The sequence below is a fragment of the Rhinolophus sinicus genome, linkage group LG16, assembly GCF_036562045.2.
Source record: "Rhinolophus sinicus isolate RSC01 linkage group LG16, ASM3656204v1, whole genome shotgun sequence".
Lineage (NCBI taxonomy): Eukaryota > Metazoa > Chordata > Mammalia > Chiroptera > Rhinolophidae > Rhinolophus > Rhinolophus sinicus.
In genome coordinates, this window is record NC_133765.1 from 10,704,455 (window position 1) to 10,722,211 (window position 17,757).

Here is a 17,757-nt window from a genome sequence, read left to right on the forward strand (position 1 = left end):
CTGTTTGTTTCCTTCACAGCCCATATCGCAAACTCTAATCTTCTCATTTTTTGGTGTTCTTTTTCCATCTCTCTCCCCACTCCCCAACAGACAGCAAATTCCTTGGAGGCAGGGATCATACCAGTCTTGATCGCATCAGAATGCATGGCACCCATTCCTGCTTCTGGCACGTAGAAGGTGCTCAATAAGTATCTGTCGAATGAAAGAATGTGTAGGGAAATGGAGACACTGAAAAGTCAGAGACCTTTTGGACATTGTGTGGAGCTGGCCCCGTGATTTCTGACATGAGATGGCTGTTGGAAATCCTAACATAGGCCCACTGGGCCTGGTGGGAATGGTCAGGATGGATGGCTGCTGGAGTGATGGCCAGGTTCGCAGCTACTGTGGTTTCACTGGAATTCTGGGAGACAAGTAAAGAGTAAAGCTCCCCCACAGGATTCTCTCCTTTTACACGAAAAGACCATGAGGACCCCTGAGGATGGGGCATGCCCATTGGGCAGAATTCTAATCTGGTGCTTAATCTGAAGAAGAAGGAGGAGAGGGCCCTACCAACACAGTGCCTGAGTGGGAATGACAGGGATGTAAACAGCCACGTTTCTCTCCATCAGGGTGCAGTCCGGGTTCAGCAAACTCGCTTCCCCTCTTTCCCATCTGCTCCACGGACCACACCCAGCTGGACTGTGAGAGGAACAGATGATGGGTGAATTCCTGAATGACCATGCTGATAACTTCTTCAGGTTCAGAGAGAAAATGGTTACCACTGTAAAGGTTCCAATCACACAGGGCTGACTGCCGACTCTTCCATGAACATGTTTATTTAAGAGTCAATTTGGAATGTGACAGTGACAGTCGTGCGTGCACATAAAGGGATTCTAAATGTATCACCTGCTTTCTTATTACCCACAGCCTCACCCCACTCAGCCCTAGATTTCTTCACTTAGGCTTTTGCCACTTGGTAGAGGGATACAGCTCAAAGTGTATGCTAATGTATCCAAATTCTCATTAATTCCTCCTCTGTGATTTAGGATTTTTGCCTCAATTAAGGGAGGCAAGGTTATTTTAGTAGCAGCTTTGAGTGAAAGTAAATGGTCTGTTAGAGGAAAAAGTCAGCAACATTTCTGTTTCTGAAACTTCCTAGATATTTATTTGCCATGAAGAAGTCAACATACTTTATAGCTGGCATCTAACAGGCTCTGTAGGGACCTCCAGGATGTGTCTCTCATACTGGTCTTCTGACTGGCACAAGCAAAGTCTGGACCTTTTAAGTCAGGGTGGGTTTGCTGAGGGTAATGTTCAGATTTTTGTTTTTTATTAGAAAGGTGTGATTGTTTTCCTTTCCCAAATTGCAATCCAGGCTTGACTGGCAAATGTGTCCACTGAGGGGCCCACTTCTTGCCCTCTGACTTCACGTCTCCCTTCTGATATTGAACAGTATTCGTAGTGTCATCTGCAGCCAATAGGCTTCCCCTCAGACAAACAGACAACTGCTCCCAGAACCTCCTGGCCTTGGCGTATGGTTATATTTTACATTACCACCACAAAGGCAGCTGGGAGGCTCTGCACCTGCTTTGGCCTAGGTCACAGGCACTAACGGCATATGCCTTGTTACAGACTGAATGTGCGCTCTCCAAATGTACGTGTTGACACCCTAAGCCCTCATGCGATAGTATTAGGAGGTGGGGCTTTCGTGAAGTGACTAGGTCATGAGGGTGGAGCCCTCATGAATGGGATTAGTGCCCTGATGAAAGAGAGCCCAGAGGGCTCCCTCACCCCTTCCACCACGTGAGGACACGGTGAGAAGATGGCTGTCTGTGAACCAGGAAGCAGGCCCTCACCAGACACCAAAGCTGCTGGTACCTTGATCTTGGACTTCCCAGCCTCCAGAACTATGAGAAATAAATGTTTGTTGCTTAAGCAGCTGGATATTTTTGTAATAGAAGCTGGAATGGATTAAGACATACCTGGTTACTATGGGTGGGCCACTGAGCCAGACGTGGGAAACCTCCCACACGCATCATTGCTGTGCTGCCTTTCACAACTTAAAATAGTGCTCCTTTTTCTAAATCAAAGCCTTGGTGAGCTGTTTTATCCTTTTGGAGTGGTTTAAGTGAAAGATCTTCAGTTAATCTCATTTGTAAATCTGAGCTGTTCAAGTCCCATTGGGTCAGCTAGAGCAGAAGAGACACCAATCTGAAATCCTCTGCTACTAATGACATTTTCAACAGAGACTTTTGGCCTTAACTTGCAAAACGCTGAAGTCTTTTGCCAATATTAAACATCACAGCTTCCTCTGGCCCTTCTGCATTGTTCGGTAACATCGATCATTTTGCCAGTTCGTGCCATGAACGCTGACTGCCAGTCCAGGGGCTCCCTACAGTGGTTATTTTTAGTTACTCATTTCTTAGGTAATGTAGATTCTGAACCTTTGGCATTTGAGAATATGTGAAAATTATTTTCGGGAGAGGGAACAAAGGACTAACACAAGAGTCACACTGCTTATGTTCCCTGCATTTCTTGTACCCATGCCCACACTTTGCCCATGGAGGCTGTGCCCTGACTCCTGGTCCAGCTCTCCTCATCCAGTTTCCTCCTCCTCACCTTTGCCCACGTTCTCACCGCAACACTAGTCTTGATGTTGCTACTGTGTTTTCAGACTGATGAAAACAACACAGACAGGCTTGCTTCAACTGGCTGTAAATTTCAATGGGAAGCCAATGGCCATCTACTTAAGATGAGAAAGATCAGTAAGATCAAATCCACTTTATTGGATGAATTTTTGGCAGTATAGTGATGTTCTTTTTAATAAGAAGACTGAGAAATCCTACACAGGGAGAAAGACTTGACATGGTAGTTTAAGGAGATGTTAGTGAAAACCAATCCAAGCAGAACAACTGGCTTCTTCCTGAAAGCAATAATTCCCCATCTAATCTCTCTTCATAGCTCATTAATTCTCTAGGAATCAAAGAAAGGTGTTTCCCAATTATGCTGCCACAAGAGGACCTGCTGGTGGATGGAATCTGAAGCCCTCTGGCACATCACAGCATGGCATGGCACGGCACACAAACTGGCCGTCTGAAGAAGTGCGGGGTCCTTATGTTTGCTGCCCAAGCTCCCCAAGATGCCCCAGAAGTGGGTGTTAGGCAGGATGACAGCTCGTCTGTGTTTGCTTGGGGGGCACTTGGTGCCTATCATCTGTGGCCTTGAGCAAACTAATTAACCTCTCTGAACCTCAGTTGAATCATTGGTAACAAGGGGTTTCTAAGAGCTTTTCTGCAGGTGTTTTGAGAATTATATGCAATCACCTAGGTGAAGTGCCAAATCCACCACTGGGCACATAGTAGGTGCTTAGTAAATGGTGTATGTGCAGAGATGTATTCAGGGCATATTCTTAGAAGACAACAGGCCAATTGTTTTTGTGTTTAGCAACTTCAATACAAAAAGTTCACATTTCTATGGCTCCAACTCAAAAGAGACACATGGTTGAGGCCTGCTGGAAGGCAGGGCATAGGATAACCAATGTGAAAGAACGTGCCCAGTTGTTATAGATCACAAGCAGAGAGGTTTCTCTCCAGACACACAAGGGCTTTTTCTCCTCCACCAAGATCAACTGCTCAAGCCATCATCTCAAAGCAGCAGAAGGAAATGCCAGGAACTGGGTTCTGACTGCACAGCTAGGGTAGCATCTGAATCATTGACAATGCCCATTCTACCTGGCCTGAGAACAGGGTCCTTTGGGCAATGATGTCAACATCTGTCAGATGTCAAATTGATGGGCAGAGGAGAACTAGTGGGAACTTACCTTCTTCTGAGTTCCTGGGGCCTTTTCCTTACAGGGGATGTTTGTTCTCAGAAAGGAAGGACATAAATGCTAAGGCAGGAAGTTAGCTCCCAATGCTTTTAGCATCTGATCAGGGAATAATGCTTTGGGATTTTGGAGATGTTGAGGCCTGTGGGAATTACCACTGACTCCACCTTACTACGTGGCTGAACAATGTGTGGCCCATCATAAGTGATGGGTGGGCTTTGAGCTATGCAACTCAGTGCTATGACCCACAGTGGCTTGTGTGCAGGCACATTGTTTGTAAAGTGACCCACTGAAGCTCGGGACCTCATCAGACTTTACAATGAGTAAGTCCATGTTTATACAAGCACTTCCAGAAAACGATTCGAACATTTCAAGCTTTAGTTGGATCAACTGGTCACGAAGAAGGATTTCCTAGAGATATGAATGGCAGTCATCTTGCATTTGCGTTTCCATGAGAGAAAGCAGCTAATATGAACACTTAGGTAAGCATGTGACTAATCCCAATGTACGTGGGCTCTGGCCTATCAGCGAGCTTTAGAAGAGGACGACTTTGATCTTTTCCTCTTCTGTAGCCTTTACAGTATCTTCCTCTTCTGTAGCTTCTGTAGTTGGCCAAGAGATGTGATTTCGATTCATGGAGGCACCGCAGAGTTAGAGAATGGGAGAGGGGCTTGCTTGGTGAGTTGCGGGATGTTTAGAATCGTAAACAGAGGCAGTTGTGATACAGGCCCCAGGCCCCAGTCCAGCTACAAGACTACTTTCCTCTGTGGTTTCCCTGTCCTTGCTTAGTTGCCTGAGGGCTGTAGCTTGCAGGCACTGATCAGTATGACTGAGCCAAGTTTTAGATTCAGCTGAGGGCAAGGAAATAGTCCTGCTCTGTAAGCCTTGGATCTGGCCAGCTTTGGGTGCGTACCGGGGCAGTGCAGCTGTAGCTCTTCTCACCCCAAGGCATCCAGTCTCAGTAATGGACTCCCTGCCTTAGATTCCTGATTGCATACTGGGGTGCTGTAGGCGGTCTGCTTCCTTTACCCAAAGGCAGGATTCTAGCCTGTTCCCCATCCCCTCCAAGACCTTCTTCACCACAGAGGGATGCCTGGAACCTCAACTCAGCACCACGCCCCTGGAGAAGACCCCTGCTTGCTCACTGCTTCCCTGTGCCCACCTCTCAAGATCCAGCCACGTGCCCCAGCGCAGGGATCCCCTGCCCTGAGGGTGGCCGTCCACGAGTGACTGTCCCCATCTCAGGCTGCCTGCCTTCTCTTCTCATCTGTCCCAGAACCTAGAAGACCAGCCTGGGGGGACCTGGGCCTGAGGTCCACACACATTCCCCTTTGCTCTACCCTAACTTTCTGCCTCACTGTGGCTTTGGGGCAGGAAAATGCTTCCATTTTCAAAGGCCAGTTGAGAGCTATGAAAATGGTGGGTGAGGCTTCCATAATTCTGTGACTGGGGAACAGAATTCTCTCTCCAGGTCTAAGTCAGTTAATCTGAAGCCTCTCTGTCTCCACATGTACCAGACAGGCTCCATCCATCAACATGAGAACATGCACTGTCCATCTGTCCATCTGTCCGTCCTCTTTCTATGCCATCTATCCTGGAAATGAAAAGCCCTCTGAAGCTGTCAGTTTCAAGGCTCTTCTCTGCTCTTTTTTCTCTTAACATTCACCCCATCCTGATTCTCCCGCTGATTCCCCTCACCCCATGTTTGCCAGTTGGGAGGAGGCGGTGCTCCCCTTCCCCTTCCTGGGCACCATTCCTGCTCTCCCAGCCCAGCTGCCTTCTTAGACCTGTGCCTGCCGGAGGGGCTTGTTGGCACCAGCTGAGAATTTGTCCAGCCTGAGCTTGAAGGTGAAGCTGCCTCTGGAGTCAACTCTCCCTTTGCGCCGCCTCCCCTAATTCTCCGGGTAACAAAGATGTGCTGAGCTCTGAAGTCAGACACCTCAGCAACAATAGGTGCCCATGCTTATTTTAAAATTGCAGTTGCTTGCCTTTCTCCCTGTTTCTCTTCCCTCTCCACAGTCCCTGTTTCAGCACTGACTGGCTCACCTTGCCCTCTGAAACTCAGCTTGCATTCTACCTGGATTCCCCACAGTCTCCCTGAGACTGTGTAAGAAAACCACAGTGAAGGTTAGAAGTGCTTTGAGATTCTTGGGCCCAAAGTACAAAAAAGAGCCAGCTTCTGGGGTTCTGCCTGTGGTGGAAGGTAGAGAGTACAGTGTGACTTAGGGGTGGCCAGGAAGTGGCTGAGGCAACTATCCACGTGCTCAGAGGTGCTCTGTGGTCCAGGCTGCCTTCTAAGAGTTACTTGAAGGAGATCAATTATCCAGTAGGTTACATTTGACCTGTAGAACACAGCAGAGGAAAAACACACACACTTCCCAGGTACGGACAGAGATCATCAAGGCCTTGTACACAGCAGCTCTCAAAAAGTCACTGGTCTCAGATTTGAAAGGCAGTGCCTGCGTGACTTGGATCGACCATTACCCACGAAGTCTGTGAGCTCACTCTAGGATGGGGATTTGAGCTTCCAGGAGGGCAGAATCTCTCCTCCCTAAAGCCATGATGAGCCTTAGGGTGGTTGTAATGAGAGGATGGGGTGACAGCTCTCTCTAGGTGTCAACCTCCAGGGGGGAGCTGCCAGTTGGTTTGTGAGGCGTAAGAAGGGAGGTGATCCTTAAGTCTTAGGGTCAGATGTCAGAGGTGTGTGTGAGGACAGAGGCCACCCTGTAATTTTCAGTGGGGAAACCCATCCAGGCCAGGCCCTTAGCCAGCACCCACAGAGGCTGGAAGGGAAGAGACAGCATTGCTGTGGGGGCCCAGGAAACAGGCCACCTGTTTGGAGAGGCCCTGAGCTGGGAGATTCCAGGACTGGATATACTGTTCCTCCCCACAGAGCTCTGATGGGTTCTGGGCACCCCAAACACCACACTCAGCTAATTCAGCCCCTTCACCCCTGGCTCTACAGTGTCTGAGTTCATAGAAGTCAGTGAAGGGAGGTTGTGAGGAGATTGCAGCCCTTACACGGAACCCCTGGTTTCCCGGGACCCACTTAGCCCCTCAGGCTCGTCCTCTCCATTCTGTTCAGCCTCTGCATCCAGCTCTGCTTTAGCGCAGCTTCCTGGCAGGGGGGAGCTGGGGAGATACTGGAAGAGCCGGCCTTCCCGCTTCACTTCTGCCAGCTCCTTGGCACAGCAGCTGGGTGTGTTGGTCTCGTAGGTGTCATGGAAGGTGTTGTAGTCCACCTCATAGAAGCCTTTTTCCAAGGTGAGGACTGGTGTGAACCGGTGGCCCCAGAGCACTTCTGTATCCATGTAGGAGCTCCGTGCTTGGCAAGTCATGCCTGGGGCAATGGAGGGTACATGTATTAGGACTGGCCACAGCCATCCATCCATCCAACTGTCCAGTTATCCATCCATCTGTCCATTCATCCATCATCCATCCATCCACCCACCTGATTAATTAGGCATTTGCTGAACATCTACTTTGTGCTAAGCGTGATGGAGATATAAAGCTAATTAAGAAACAGTCCTTGCCCTGAAGGAGCTCAAGGTGTGATGAAGGCAGAAAATTAGAAATGCGAGATTCTGACATAGGTTCCTAGAGACTGGAGTGGATAATTCTGGAATAGCTGGACCTAGGAACATGGTTCCTGAAAACAGCATTAAGATCTGGAAGATCAAAACAAGAAAAGAGGTAGGAAAATGGTTTGAACAAAGATAAATTCAGAGAGTGAATTCAGAGAAGCTGACAGGCATTTCGAACACATGGGGATTGTTTTGGGTAGACACATATGCGCAGAAGCTTCTCTCTCTCTCTCTCTCTCACACACACACACAGAGACACTCACACACAGACACACACAGAGACACACACACACACAGAGACACACACACACACAGACACTCACACACACACAGACACACACACACACAGAGACACTCACACACAGACACACACAGAGACACACACACACACAGAGACACACACACACACAGACACACAGACACACACAGACACACACACACACACACACACACACACACACACACACACACACAGAGCTTGGTTCCTTGATTTGAGCATGCTCCAATGCCTCCATTCCCTGTCCACTCAGCCCTGATATGCCTGTGTTATTTTTAGGTGTTACTTTCTCTCCAGAGAGGGAGGGCAGCTTTGTTTATGGAGAAGGGAGCCTCTGTGCTTAGAGTCACAGGAAAGCAGCTTTCTGATATTTAACCTTCTGGCCAAGGAAGGTATGAGCAAGTGCTCGTTGGGAACTGAAGGAGAAGCTCACTCCAGCTTGGCCTTTCTCTGGTGGGGTCTCATACAAACAAGTCCACGTTGAAGGCTGCTTCCCCTCCCTTTGTGCTCTGTGCTGGGCAACCTCAATGCACCCCACACACTGTGGGCTCATAGCTTGCTCTCTGCTCTGGGGGTGGGGATGCAGGGCTGTCTGGGTCAGGCCTTGCCATTCAGTCCTTGCCCCTCATTGCCCAAAGCCCAGTCTCAGCACAGTTGTGGAGGCTCAAGCTGGGCGCTCACCAGCCTAGATGCAGGAATGTCAGATGTCTACACTTTCAGGGCTTCACTAAGAGCTGGACAGTACCTCTGTGGGAGCCTTTGGGCCAAGCCTCTGGAGCTCTTCCTGCTCTTCTTCCGTCCCTGCTCCTGGGATGTGGCAGTGGGCAAACGTATAGCTAGAAACCCTACCTGTGCCCCTTGTAGTCACCTTCCAATGCATTTGTAAAGGACAGAAGCCCCTCTAGGTGCCAGGCACTGTGCTTTAGAATACGTTACTCCATTTAATCATTCAATTCCCCCAACGATCCTGTGAGGTTATTATCCTCATTTTCCTGACAAGTTAAGCAACTTGCCCCAACTCACACAGGCAAGTTATGGCAGAGCTGTGCAGTCAAACCCTGGCCTGAAATCACAGCAGATGCTGGCCTCCATACTGTAGCAATCAAACCATTGAGATAATTGAGATCACAACAAATGTGGGTGGGTGGTCTCCTTCCCTCGTGTCTTTGGTCTCCCTGCAGTCCCAAGGACAGCAGCAAGGGTAACCCAGGTCATGGGAGGGGAGGTCAACCAGATGGGGAAGGTCAACTGCAGGCCACTGACTTTGAAGGAGACCAGATGAAGGAAGCCCACTGGGCAGTCTCAGCACTCACTCTCTCCGCTTCAGGTAGCAGTGAGGGTAGCCAGGTGAATGGTAATGCACGGCCTTCCTGTTTGTCCCCATGTGTCTGACCTGACCCCTCCTTTTCGGCCTTGGAGTTGAGCTCTTCCCCCAGAAACGCAGCCTGTGGTCTGACCCTGAGCCTAGCACCAAGGGTGGTATGACCTGTGAGCGCCTGGCCCGGCTGGAGGAAGCTTCCAGCATCCCGACTGTCCTTGGCCCCAGGGACTCCTGTGGCTGCCACCATATGCTGCCTATACAGGCTCTAGCCCAGCAGATGGTCAAGCAGCCCAGCTGCACCAGCCCCTGGAGCCCATTTGCCACCCCCCAACCAGGTCCTCCTGGCCCTGCATGGGAAGGTCTGTGGCTGCCCTTGTCTAACTCTCCCACCCAGCAACCAGCTTCTGAAAGGTGAAGAAGGCTTGTTTGGCCACCTTTGTGGCAGGCTCCTAATATTTATGGGCAGTGTGGTGTAGTAGACAAAGCTCTAGATTTGTAAGTGAAAGACTTGGGTCTGGCCACCTCCTGTCTACGTGAAGCTGCCCCATGCAGCTTTCACATCTGTAAAGGAAGACTGAAGCCAGCCCTGAGGTGTTGTTGCAAGAATTAGAAAAATACATATCATTAAAAGCCTGAGTGAGTTTTCTACAAGTGCTTAGCCTACTCAGTGAAAAAAAGAGAAAGGGAGCAAGAGGAAGGGACTAAGAAGCAGGGTGCAGGGTTTGCTGAGGGCTCTTCTCTCCAGGAGGTCCAGCGAGTGGTGGGCGTGGGCATTTGGGCTTCTCAGGCCTGGCACTCTTTGGAGGCCCACACAGAGCTCTGCCATGAGTGAGGAATTGTGGAAAGTCTTGGTTGCCAGCTGCTTGTGAGAATTGGTAGCTGAGCAGGGAGGTGCCAGGATGGCCACAGAGAGGTCACGCCTTGGGCATAATTGAACTTGGATGCACTGTTTTCTGCATGCCCAGTGATCACCGAACCAGCCTTCCATAGGGGAGCCGGGGGTCAGGCTGCTCTGGAGAGTGGCAGCAAGAAGAGCTGCTCCCACAGGTCTAGGGCATAGGTCTCTTCAAAAAGAGGTTTCTGTGACACTGGGAATCCTTAAGTTTGGGAAATTCTGCTCACTGTTCACCCTCATGAAGCAATTCACAACATGTAAGACACCGTAAAGCCGTACCATTAAGAAACCAGGTCACCTTTGTCTAATCCCATGTTTCCCAAAGTTATTTGATTGCACAACTCTTTTGGGGTAAACACTTACCTGCTCCAGGATGGGAAGGGGCAGGTGATGTAGCCTGTTGGAAACAAGAGCTGGCTTTCGGGTCCCCCTTCCTCGATGTGCATCTTGACTCTCAACCTAGTAGCACTTCTCTTGGACAAATAAATTGCCTGTCTGTGCCTTGTTTCTCAATCTGTGATGTAAGGAACTCTATCTCAGAGGGCATGGGAGGACACTAAATGAGGTATATGTTTAAAGTTTAGAATCCTGCCTGGAAGTTGGGAAAGTTCAGTGAACCTTGTTACCTGCTGTTATTACTCCATCTTGAGTACCAATACTCCTTAGATCACGACTTAGGGGTTGGGCTCGTTGACTGTGCCATCTCAGGATTCTCAGGCATGAACTTTCATCCTCTGGAATCCCAGTAACCTAAGCTACTGTGTGTGGTAAGGCCCAAGGAGGATGAAGTGTCTTACCTGTTGCCTCCACCATCCCTTCTAGAATGACCACGATTTCAAACTCCTCCTGATCCAGCTGGGCCCGAGACATCTCCCAGAAAGGGCTCTTCTCATTGATCTCGTGAGAGATGATGAGTGGTGACACTAGGAAGAGACGGTCATCCCCTGTGTCAAAGCCCACATTAATGTCAGTCTGGTTCAGGGGGATGAATTCGCCTTCTTTGGTCTGCCGGGACTTGATGAGCTTGGCGCGGATGGAGGCCTCCACGATGTGGGAGTTGCGAAGGTCACCCACTCGGAACATGAGGCAGAGCTTCTCATCCCGCATGGAGATGACCGCGTTGTTGGAAAACATGAGCGTCTCCGCTCTCTTCTTTGGCTGACTGATCTTGACAAACATGCACCCCACCATGAAGGCATTGACGATGGAGCCGAGAATGGCCTGGACCAAGAGGAGTATGATCCCCTCTGGACACTTCTCTGTGATCACCCTAAAGCCGTACCCAATGGTGGTTTCAGTCTCAATGGAGAACAGGAAGGCAGACACAAAGCCACTGAGGTTTTCAACACAAGGAATCCACTCTTGGTCACCAACATGGTCCAAGTCACCCCGAATATAAGCAATGAGCCACCAGATGAAACCAAAGAACAGCCAGGTGATGGTGTAGACCATGGTGAAGACCAGCAGGTTGAAGCGCCACTTGAGGTCCACCAGCGTGGTGAAGAGGTCACTCAGGTATCGGTAGGTTTCCTGGACGTTGCCATGGTGGACATTGCACTTGCCGCTCTTCTCCATGTAGCGCTGGCGGGGCTTCTTGCCTTCTGCCAGCAGGCGGGTGCGGTCTGTGGCGATGGGGATGTAATCTCGAGCCTGTTTGGGAATCTTCTTAGGGTCCCAGGGAGTGCCTCCAATCTCCATATCCTGGTTCATAGCGTTCCTAGAATCGCCAGCCATAGCTGGGATATGCTGAGTTCAAAAAGACATCATCAGTGAAGCAGGCTGCTCTGATTCCCAGAAACGCCAGACTTTGACGTCACTCCCACCTCTGCGCGCTCAAAGGCCTCACATCTAGGACACAGCAGACAAGACTGTGGGCAGACTCAAGGGCAGAGACTATGTTTCTTCTATTATTGGCTTGTATCCCTGGTGACTAGTATAAGGTCTAGCATATAATAAAAGCTCTAGAGTTGTTGAATGAATAAATGAACAGTTCCTAAGTGCAAAGTATACACTAAGTGTTAAAGGATTTCAAGAAATCTCAGAGCAATTTTAAAAAATAACAATTGCAACAATTTATTAAATGCCTACTGTAGGCCATGCATTATACCTGGACCGTCACTGGTATCCACCACAACAACCCATCAGAGTTAGATCTCGTAACCTCCATCATATAAACACTATATTATTTGCTTATGCATCATGCTAATTTCTAATAATCTCTTTCCTTCCATTAGAATGTAAGGGCCACAAAGGCACACGTTTGATCTGTTTTGCTCCCTAAGCTATTCCCAGAACCCAAATCATAGCCTGGCACATTCTATGTACTCAAAAAATACTTAGTGAATACATGAGTAAATAAATATGAAAACATTCCAAAGAGGTCAAGTGACACCTGGGCTACCAAACAAGTAAGTGGCAGAGCTGACATTTGAATTATTGCTTGTTGAGCCCAAAGCCTGTGCTCTTTCCTCTATATCCCCTTTTTATCAGATCTTAGCAGCAGACAGAAAGGAAAACGCAGCATGGATCTAATTCACCATTTGGTTACTCTTACTGTCTGGGTGGGGAGTCTGTGGCTGTCTGAGCACTAATATAACAAATTGCTGTGTAGACCCACCATTAAAAAGTTTGTTTTCAGTAATTCCCTGCCCTCTAAAAAATTGTGGTGGGCATGATATTAATACTCCAAGATTTTCAAAAGACTATAAACTTATACATGAAATCTAAAAATGAAACCAAACTCATAGATACAGAGAATAGATTGGTGGCTGAGGGGGTGGGGAGGGGGTGAAGGGATGAGTGAAATGAGTTAAGGGATCAAAAGGTACAAACTTCCAGTCATTAAGATAAATCCTGGGGATGTAATATACAGCATCATGACTATATTTAACTTGAAAGTTGAATAGAGAGTAGCTCTTAAAAGTTCTCATCACAAGAAAAAATATTGTAACTGTGTGGGAATGGATGTTAACTAAACTTATTGAGGTGATCATTTTGTAATAGACGCATATATCCAATCATTATGCTGTACACCTGAAACTAATACACCAATATATGTCAATTATATCTCAATAAAAATTAAAATTTAAAAAGGCTGTAAAATGTTTTTGAAGTATATACTGCACTTTAAAGCAATACCCAGAAACCTATAGTACTCAGTCTGTTTTTCTGCTATTCTGCTCATACCCATTTAAATGCTCCGAGATACTACTGAGGCTAGAAAAGACCATGAGAATCTCTGCAGCTAATAACAGCAACATGAATTTCTGATCATTGCATGAGACAGGCACTGTGCTAGGAAATTTATATCCATTAACTCGTTTATAATTCTTACAACAAAGCTATTAAACATGTGCTGTTATTAACTCTCCAATCTTCAGATCTGAAAAATGAAGCTCAAGTAAGTGACTGATTTAGGTTTGGATCTTGGTGTATCTGGCTCCAGCCTGAGGGCTCACAGCACCCACCATACGATGGCCAGCAGAAACCGAAGTTCTATGGCTTGTGCTTAGACTGATGAGCTGCTCCCTCCAGAAAGTTCTATGAGCTTCTGATCCTGAGAGAAGTCACCTCCGGGGATGTTATCATTCAGCCCTTCTTTGTCATTATAAGTAAGCTTTTCTTGATTTCCCAGGTTCTTGCCTTCCCCGGAAATTGTGTCCCTGATAGAACAACTTGGGTGAATGTTCTATAAACCATTGAGACAACTGCCTCATTGACTATACGAGGAAGCTTTCACCCACCATGGAAAGTCAGATGATGGTGACAGACCTTTTCCTCTGCTGCCTGGGTGGTTGTGGCAATTTCAAGGTAATCTTTAAAATATTGTATTGAAGGGTCACAGGAAGGGCTGTTTGTCTCAGACATCCGATGCCCATTTCCCACTCTGCACAGGGCCACCTGCTCCCTGCTCCCTGACACGACAGTTACAAAGATAAATGAGGGAAGCACTTGGTGCTGCTTTGCAGGATCCCAAGCACAATTTTGCTCTGCCCCTAGGTGGGAGACTTTTTACTGAAAACTTGATGGGAGATGCCCAGAAACTGAGAAATGCTTCGAATCCCAAGGCCCTGTGTGCCCCTGGGGACCTCAGCTGTTAGAACCCAGATAGGGTCTGGGAGAAGTGCTGCCATGGACTCCCTGGACACCTGATGTTAGGCAGGGCAGGAACAGTGCCCTCAAGAGTGAAGTCCTTGGCCAGGGTACCTGGGAAAGTACATCCTCCTGCCCTCTGCTCTTTTGCAAAAACTGCTTTTTGCTGATTTTCTGCACTGTTTCCTTCTTTATTTTTAAACATACTTTCATATGTTCTTGTAAGAGAAGGGTTTGTGCTGTCCTGGCAACAGAAAAAGGTTTTTTAGGACACCTCAGCCCTGGTTGGAAAACTTCTTGTACTCAGCTGAGAGGAAAGGGAGGTTTACTTGCAATTTGATACTGGCATATATTTTCTAAGTGCGCTGGAATTGTCTGCAGAAGCAGTTCCTCACTCAGCTCAGGTGAGATCTGGATTCCAGCCCAGCTTCCAACAAACTCGCTCTGTGATCCAAAGAAACAGTCCTAACTGTCTTTGTCTCAGTTTATTGCTATAAACCTCAGATAATATTTCCTGTTCATCCAACCCTGGGTGCCATTAGGGGGATGTCTGAATACAAACATAAATATAAGTATAAATGTAAATATAAATATATATATTCAACTCTCCTTGAACTGAAATGTAATGCAATATCCCATTAATGCCATTTTAAAGATGAAGAAAAAGGCCTAAGCATGTATGGAAATCACCGCCCCTGCCCCCAGCCACCACTCCACCCCGCGGTGACAGATTTGCAGTGCAGTCTTGGAGCTGAAAGGCTTGGAGCCTTTACTAACCAGATTTCTTCAAAGGGCAAGCAAAATGCCCATCCTAGAATTCCTAGCCTCCAGTGCTGGGAACCCCCTAAGTCAAAAGAACATTCAGGGACAATGAAGCTTATTTAATGAGATTTTCAAGATCCATTCTATTAATTGACACATCTATTCAGCAAGCATTAGTTGAGGAACTATTATAGCCTAGCTCCTGTGCCCAGAGCTGGAGATAAAGCAGTGAATAAGATAAATGCATATATATTCAGCCTTTGTGTAGTTTATATTCTATCACGGACCCTTTGAACCCGGGGGTCTGTGCAGAACTGCCTGTGGAGAGACAGGCAAATAGAAAGATGTGGCCTGGCTGAGGCAAGCCAAGTACCACAGCTGCTCTCTGCAGGACCAGAGACACGCACCAACTTGAGCAGATCCTGTTAAACCTCAGCAAGCCCGTCACCACTCTTTATCTTTTCTCCTAATGGGAAGCTACAGTGAGACGCGATTAAAGCTCTTGGGAAAGATGGAGCTTAAAGTCCAACAAAGTGGTTTAATCTCTTTGATATATAAACACAAGTGGAGAAAGAATCAAAAGAGGCAAGATCAAAAGAAGTTGTGTTTTAAATGATACATTAATGAATGTGACATCCATTAATGAATGGACTTCTGTATTAAGAATTCTAACCCCTCTCCCCCAGTGAAGAAAACTGTGTGTCATGGAGATGCTTTAGAAAGTCAAGAGTCATGGACACGGAAGGTTGATAGGAACTGCACTTAGGGAGTCAACAGGGTTTTCTGAAGAGAGCACTGGGCTGGGAGTCTTGCCTCAGGTTCAGTTTCCCTGCTGTGAAAATGGAAACAGCAGACATGCTTAATGATCTCCTCTTTTCTCTCTTAAATGTGAGGGGTCAGTCTTCATTTTCTAAGGTTTGGGATATGGGATGAGATTGGAAGAAGATTAATGGAGAGGATATACTCAGATCTCACACTGAGATATTTGTATACTGTTCTATATAAATCTAGATGGTTGTACTGGTTGTTAAAATATAGAAATATTTCAAACAGGTTGTTGAATAGGCTGCCCCAATGCCTTCAGAGATCTTCCAGGTTAGCAGGGGGTATTAAAGGTATTATCAATAGAGCATGTACTAGGCATAGAAAGGCCACATTCTAAGATGCTCACAAGATTCTTGCCCCCCCTCCCAGGGATAATCTCCCTGTATATGCCTCCAGACTTTGGGGACAGGACACTCACGCCTATGATTAGGTTATGTTATGGCACAGGTGACTTTAAGAAGGGGAGATTATCTGGGGTGAGCCTGACCTAATCAGGTGAGGGACTGGGCTTTTCCTGAAGCCGGAGATTGGAAGCACGAGAGGAATTAGACGACAGGGAAATTCTCCTTTGCTGGCTTTAAAGATGGAGAGGGTCATGGCACAAGGAATGTGGGTGACCTCTAAAAGCTGAGAGTGGCCCCTAGCTGACAGCAACAAGGACATGGGGTCCTCAATCCTAGAATCACAAAGAACTAAATTCTGCTATAACCACAGGAGCTTGGAAGAGGCCCGGAGTTCCAGAGGAGAAGGTGGTTGGCTGACACATTGTAACACCCTGAGCAGAGTCCAGTTGTGACTGAACTTCTGACCTACAGAACTGTGAACTAATAAATGGGTGTTGTTTTAAGCCACTACGTTGGTGGTACCTTATTATGGCAGAGATAAAGCACCGTCTAGAAAGGGGAACCAGGTAATGAAGAGTCAGGCAAACGGACTCTGGCATCAGATTGTCTAGCTTCTTATTATATCTTGAGCCCAGGACTTTTGGGGAAGTTAGTTCCCTAAGCCTCAGTTACTTTATTTGCAAAATGGGGATAATCGTGCCAACCAAAGAGAGTTGCTGTGAAGATTAAATGAAAGGTGCATGTACAGTGCCTGCCTTATAGACGATCTTTTAAGTGGTAGCTATATTATTATTACTATTTTTTATCTATGGGCAGGGCTGGGAATAGGGAGGGGATGCCCACCCCAGTGCTTCAAGCAATTCAAGGATGAGGAAGGAGAACCACCTGGTCCCCAGGGCCGACTGGGTGTCAGCATTATGCTTCCATGGCTTCGTGTCATTTGCTCCTACAAGGGTGGGACTGTCTTCATTTCACAAAGGGGGAAACGGAGAGAGCTTGAATACCTTGCTCGTAGTCACACAGCTAATGCGGTGGAGCTGAGATCCAAACACAGCTCCAGACTCCGGTGTCTGCACAGAATTGCTGTCCCTAATTCTCCCAGAGGACGTCTTCAGCTCGCTCCATCTCGGCGCCACCTGGCTGGGAACCTCTTGATCCCTTTCCCCAAGAAGCCGGGCATGAAGAATTTTCTTAGAACTTTTGCTTTGGCGCTTGCACACTGAAGCAGAGACTGCCCTGGAGCTCAGATCCGAGCGTTTCTCCTGCTCCATGACCTGCCTCTCCTCCGCTCCTGGCTTCCTGGGTCCCTGATGAGCCCCCACCCCGACCCTCCCCCCGCAGGAGCCTTGGGGGAGAGGAGTAGGGAAGGCAACTGGGGAAACGGAGACCCGACTGCGGCAGGAAACTGGTTTTGTCCCGGACCACAGCAGGGACCAGTGAGTCCTGAGCCTGGAGGGGGCCGGGGAACCTAGCACGCAGAGGCGACAGGGAGCCCCGAGAGCGGCAGCCTGGAATGTGGAATCGGGGCCCTGGTCGCCCTGCCGCGAGCTCGGCTTTCCATGACCCCCTTCTCTCAACAAGCTATCCCGGGACAAGTGCCGCCCCCGCCCCAATGGAAAGGGCAGCTGTAGCTGCTCTTCTGCCTCTAGTCCCGGGACAGCTCCCCCTCGGGGAGGTGGGGAAGACGCGCAGGCACGTCGCCTCCCCCCAAGCCCGGGATAGACACAGCGCTGAGAAGGTCCAAGTGGGTCTGCGAACAGAGACAGAGGCCCTGTCTCTGGGGACCGAGCGAGGTGGCCGGAAGCTAGTGTCTGACCCTCTCTATGTCAAGGAGGCGTCGCCAGCGACCCCA

General features: G+C 48.2%; 1 protein-coding gene across 1 annotated transcript in view; it reads right to left on the bottom strand.

Moving 5' to 3' along the window:
- Positions 1–2,745: 2,745 nt before the first annotated feature.
- Positions 2,746–17,757, bottom strand: part of KCNJ5 (potassium inwardly rectifying channel subfamily J member 5) — a 30,283-nt gene continuing 15,271 nt past the window's right edge. The window contains exons 2-3 of the mRNA XM_019713050.2: positions 10,680–11,628; positions 2,746–7,145 (exon numbers count right to left, since the gene is read on the bottom strand). Of these exons, the coding sequence (XP_019568609.2) occupies positions 6,823–7,145; positions 10,680–11,616 (1,260 nt within the window). The 5' untranslated portion in view covers positions 11,617–11,628 and the 3' untranslated portion in view covers positions 2,746–6,822. The remainder of the gene's footprint in view (positions 7,146–10,679; positions 11,629–17,757) is intronic.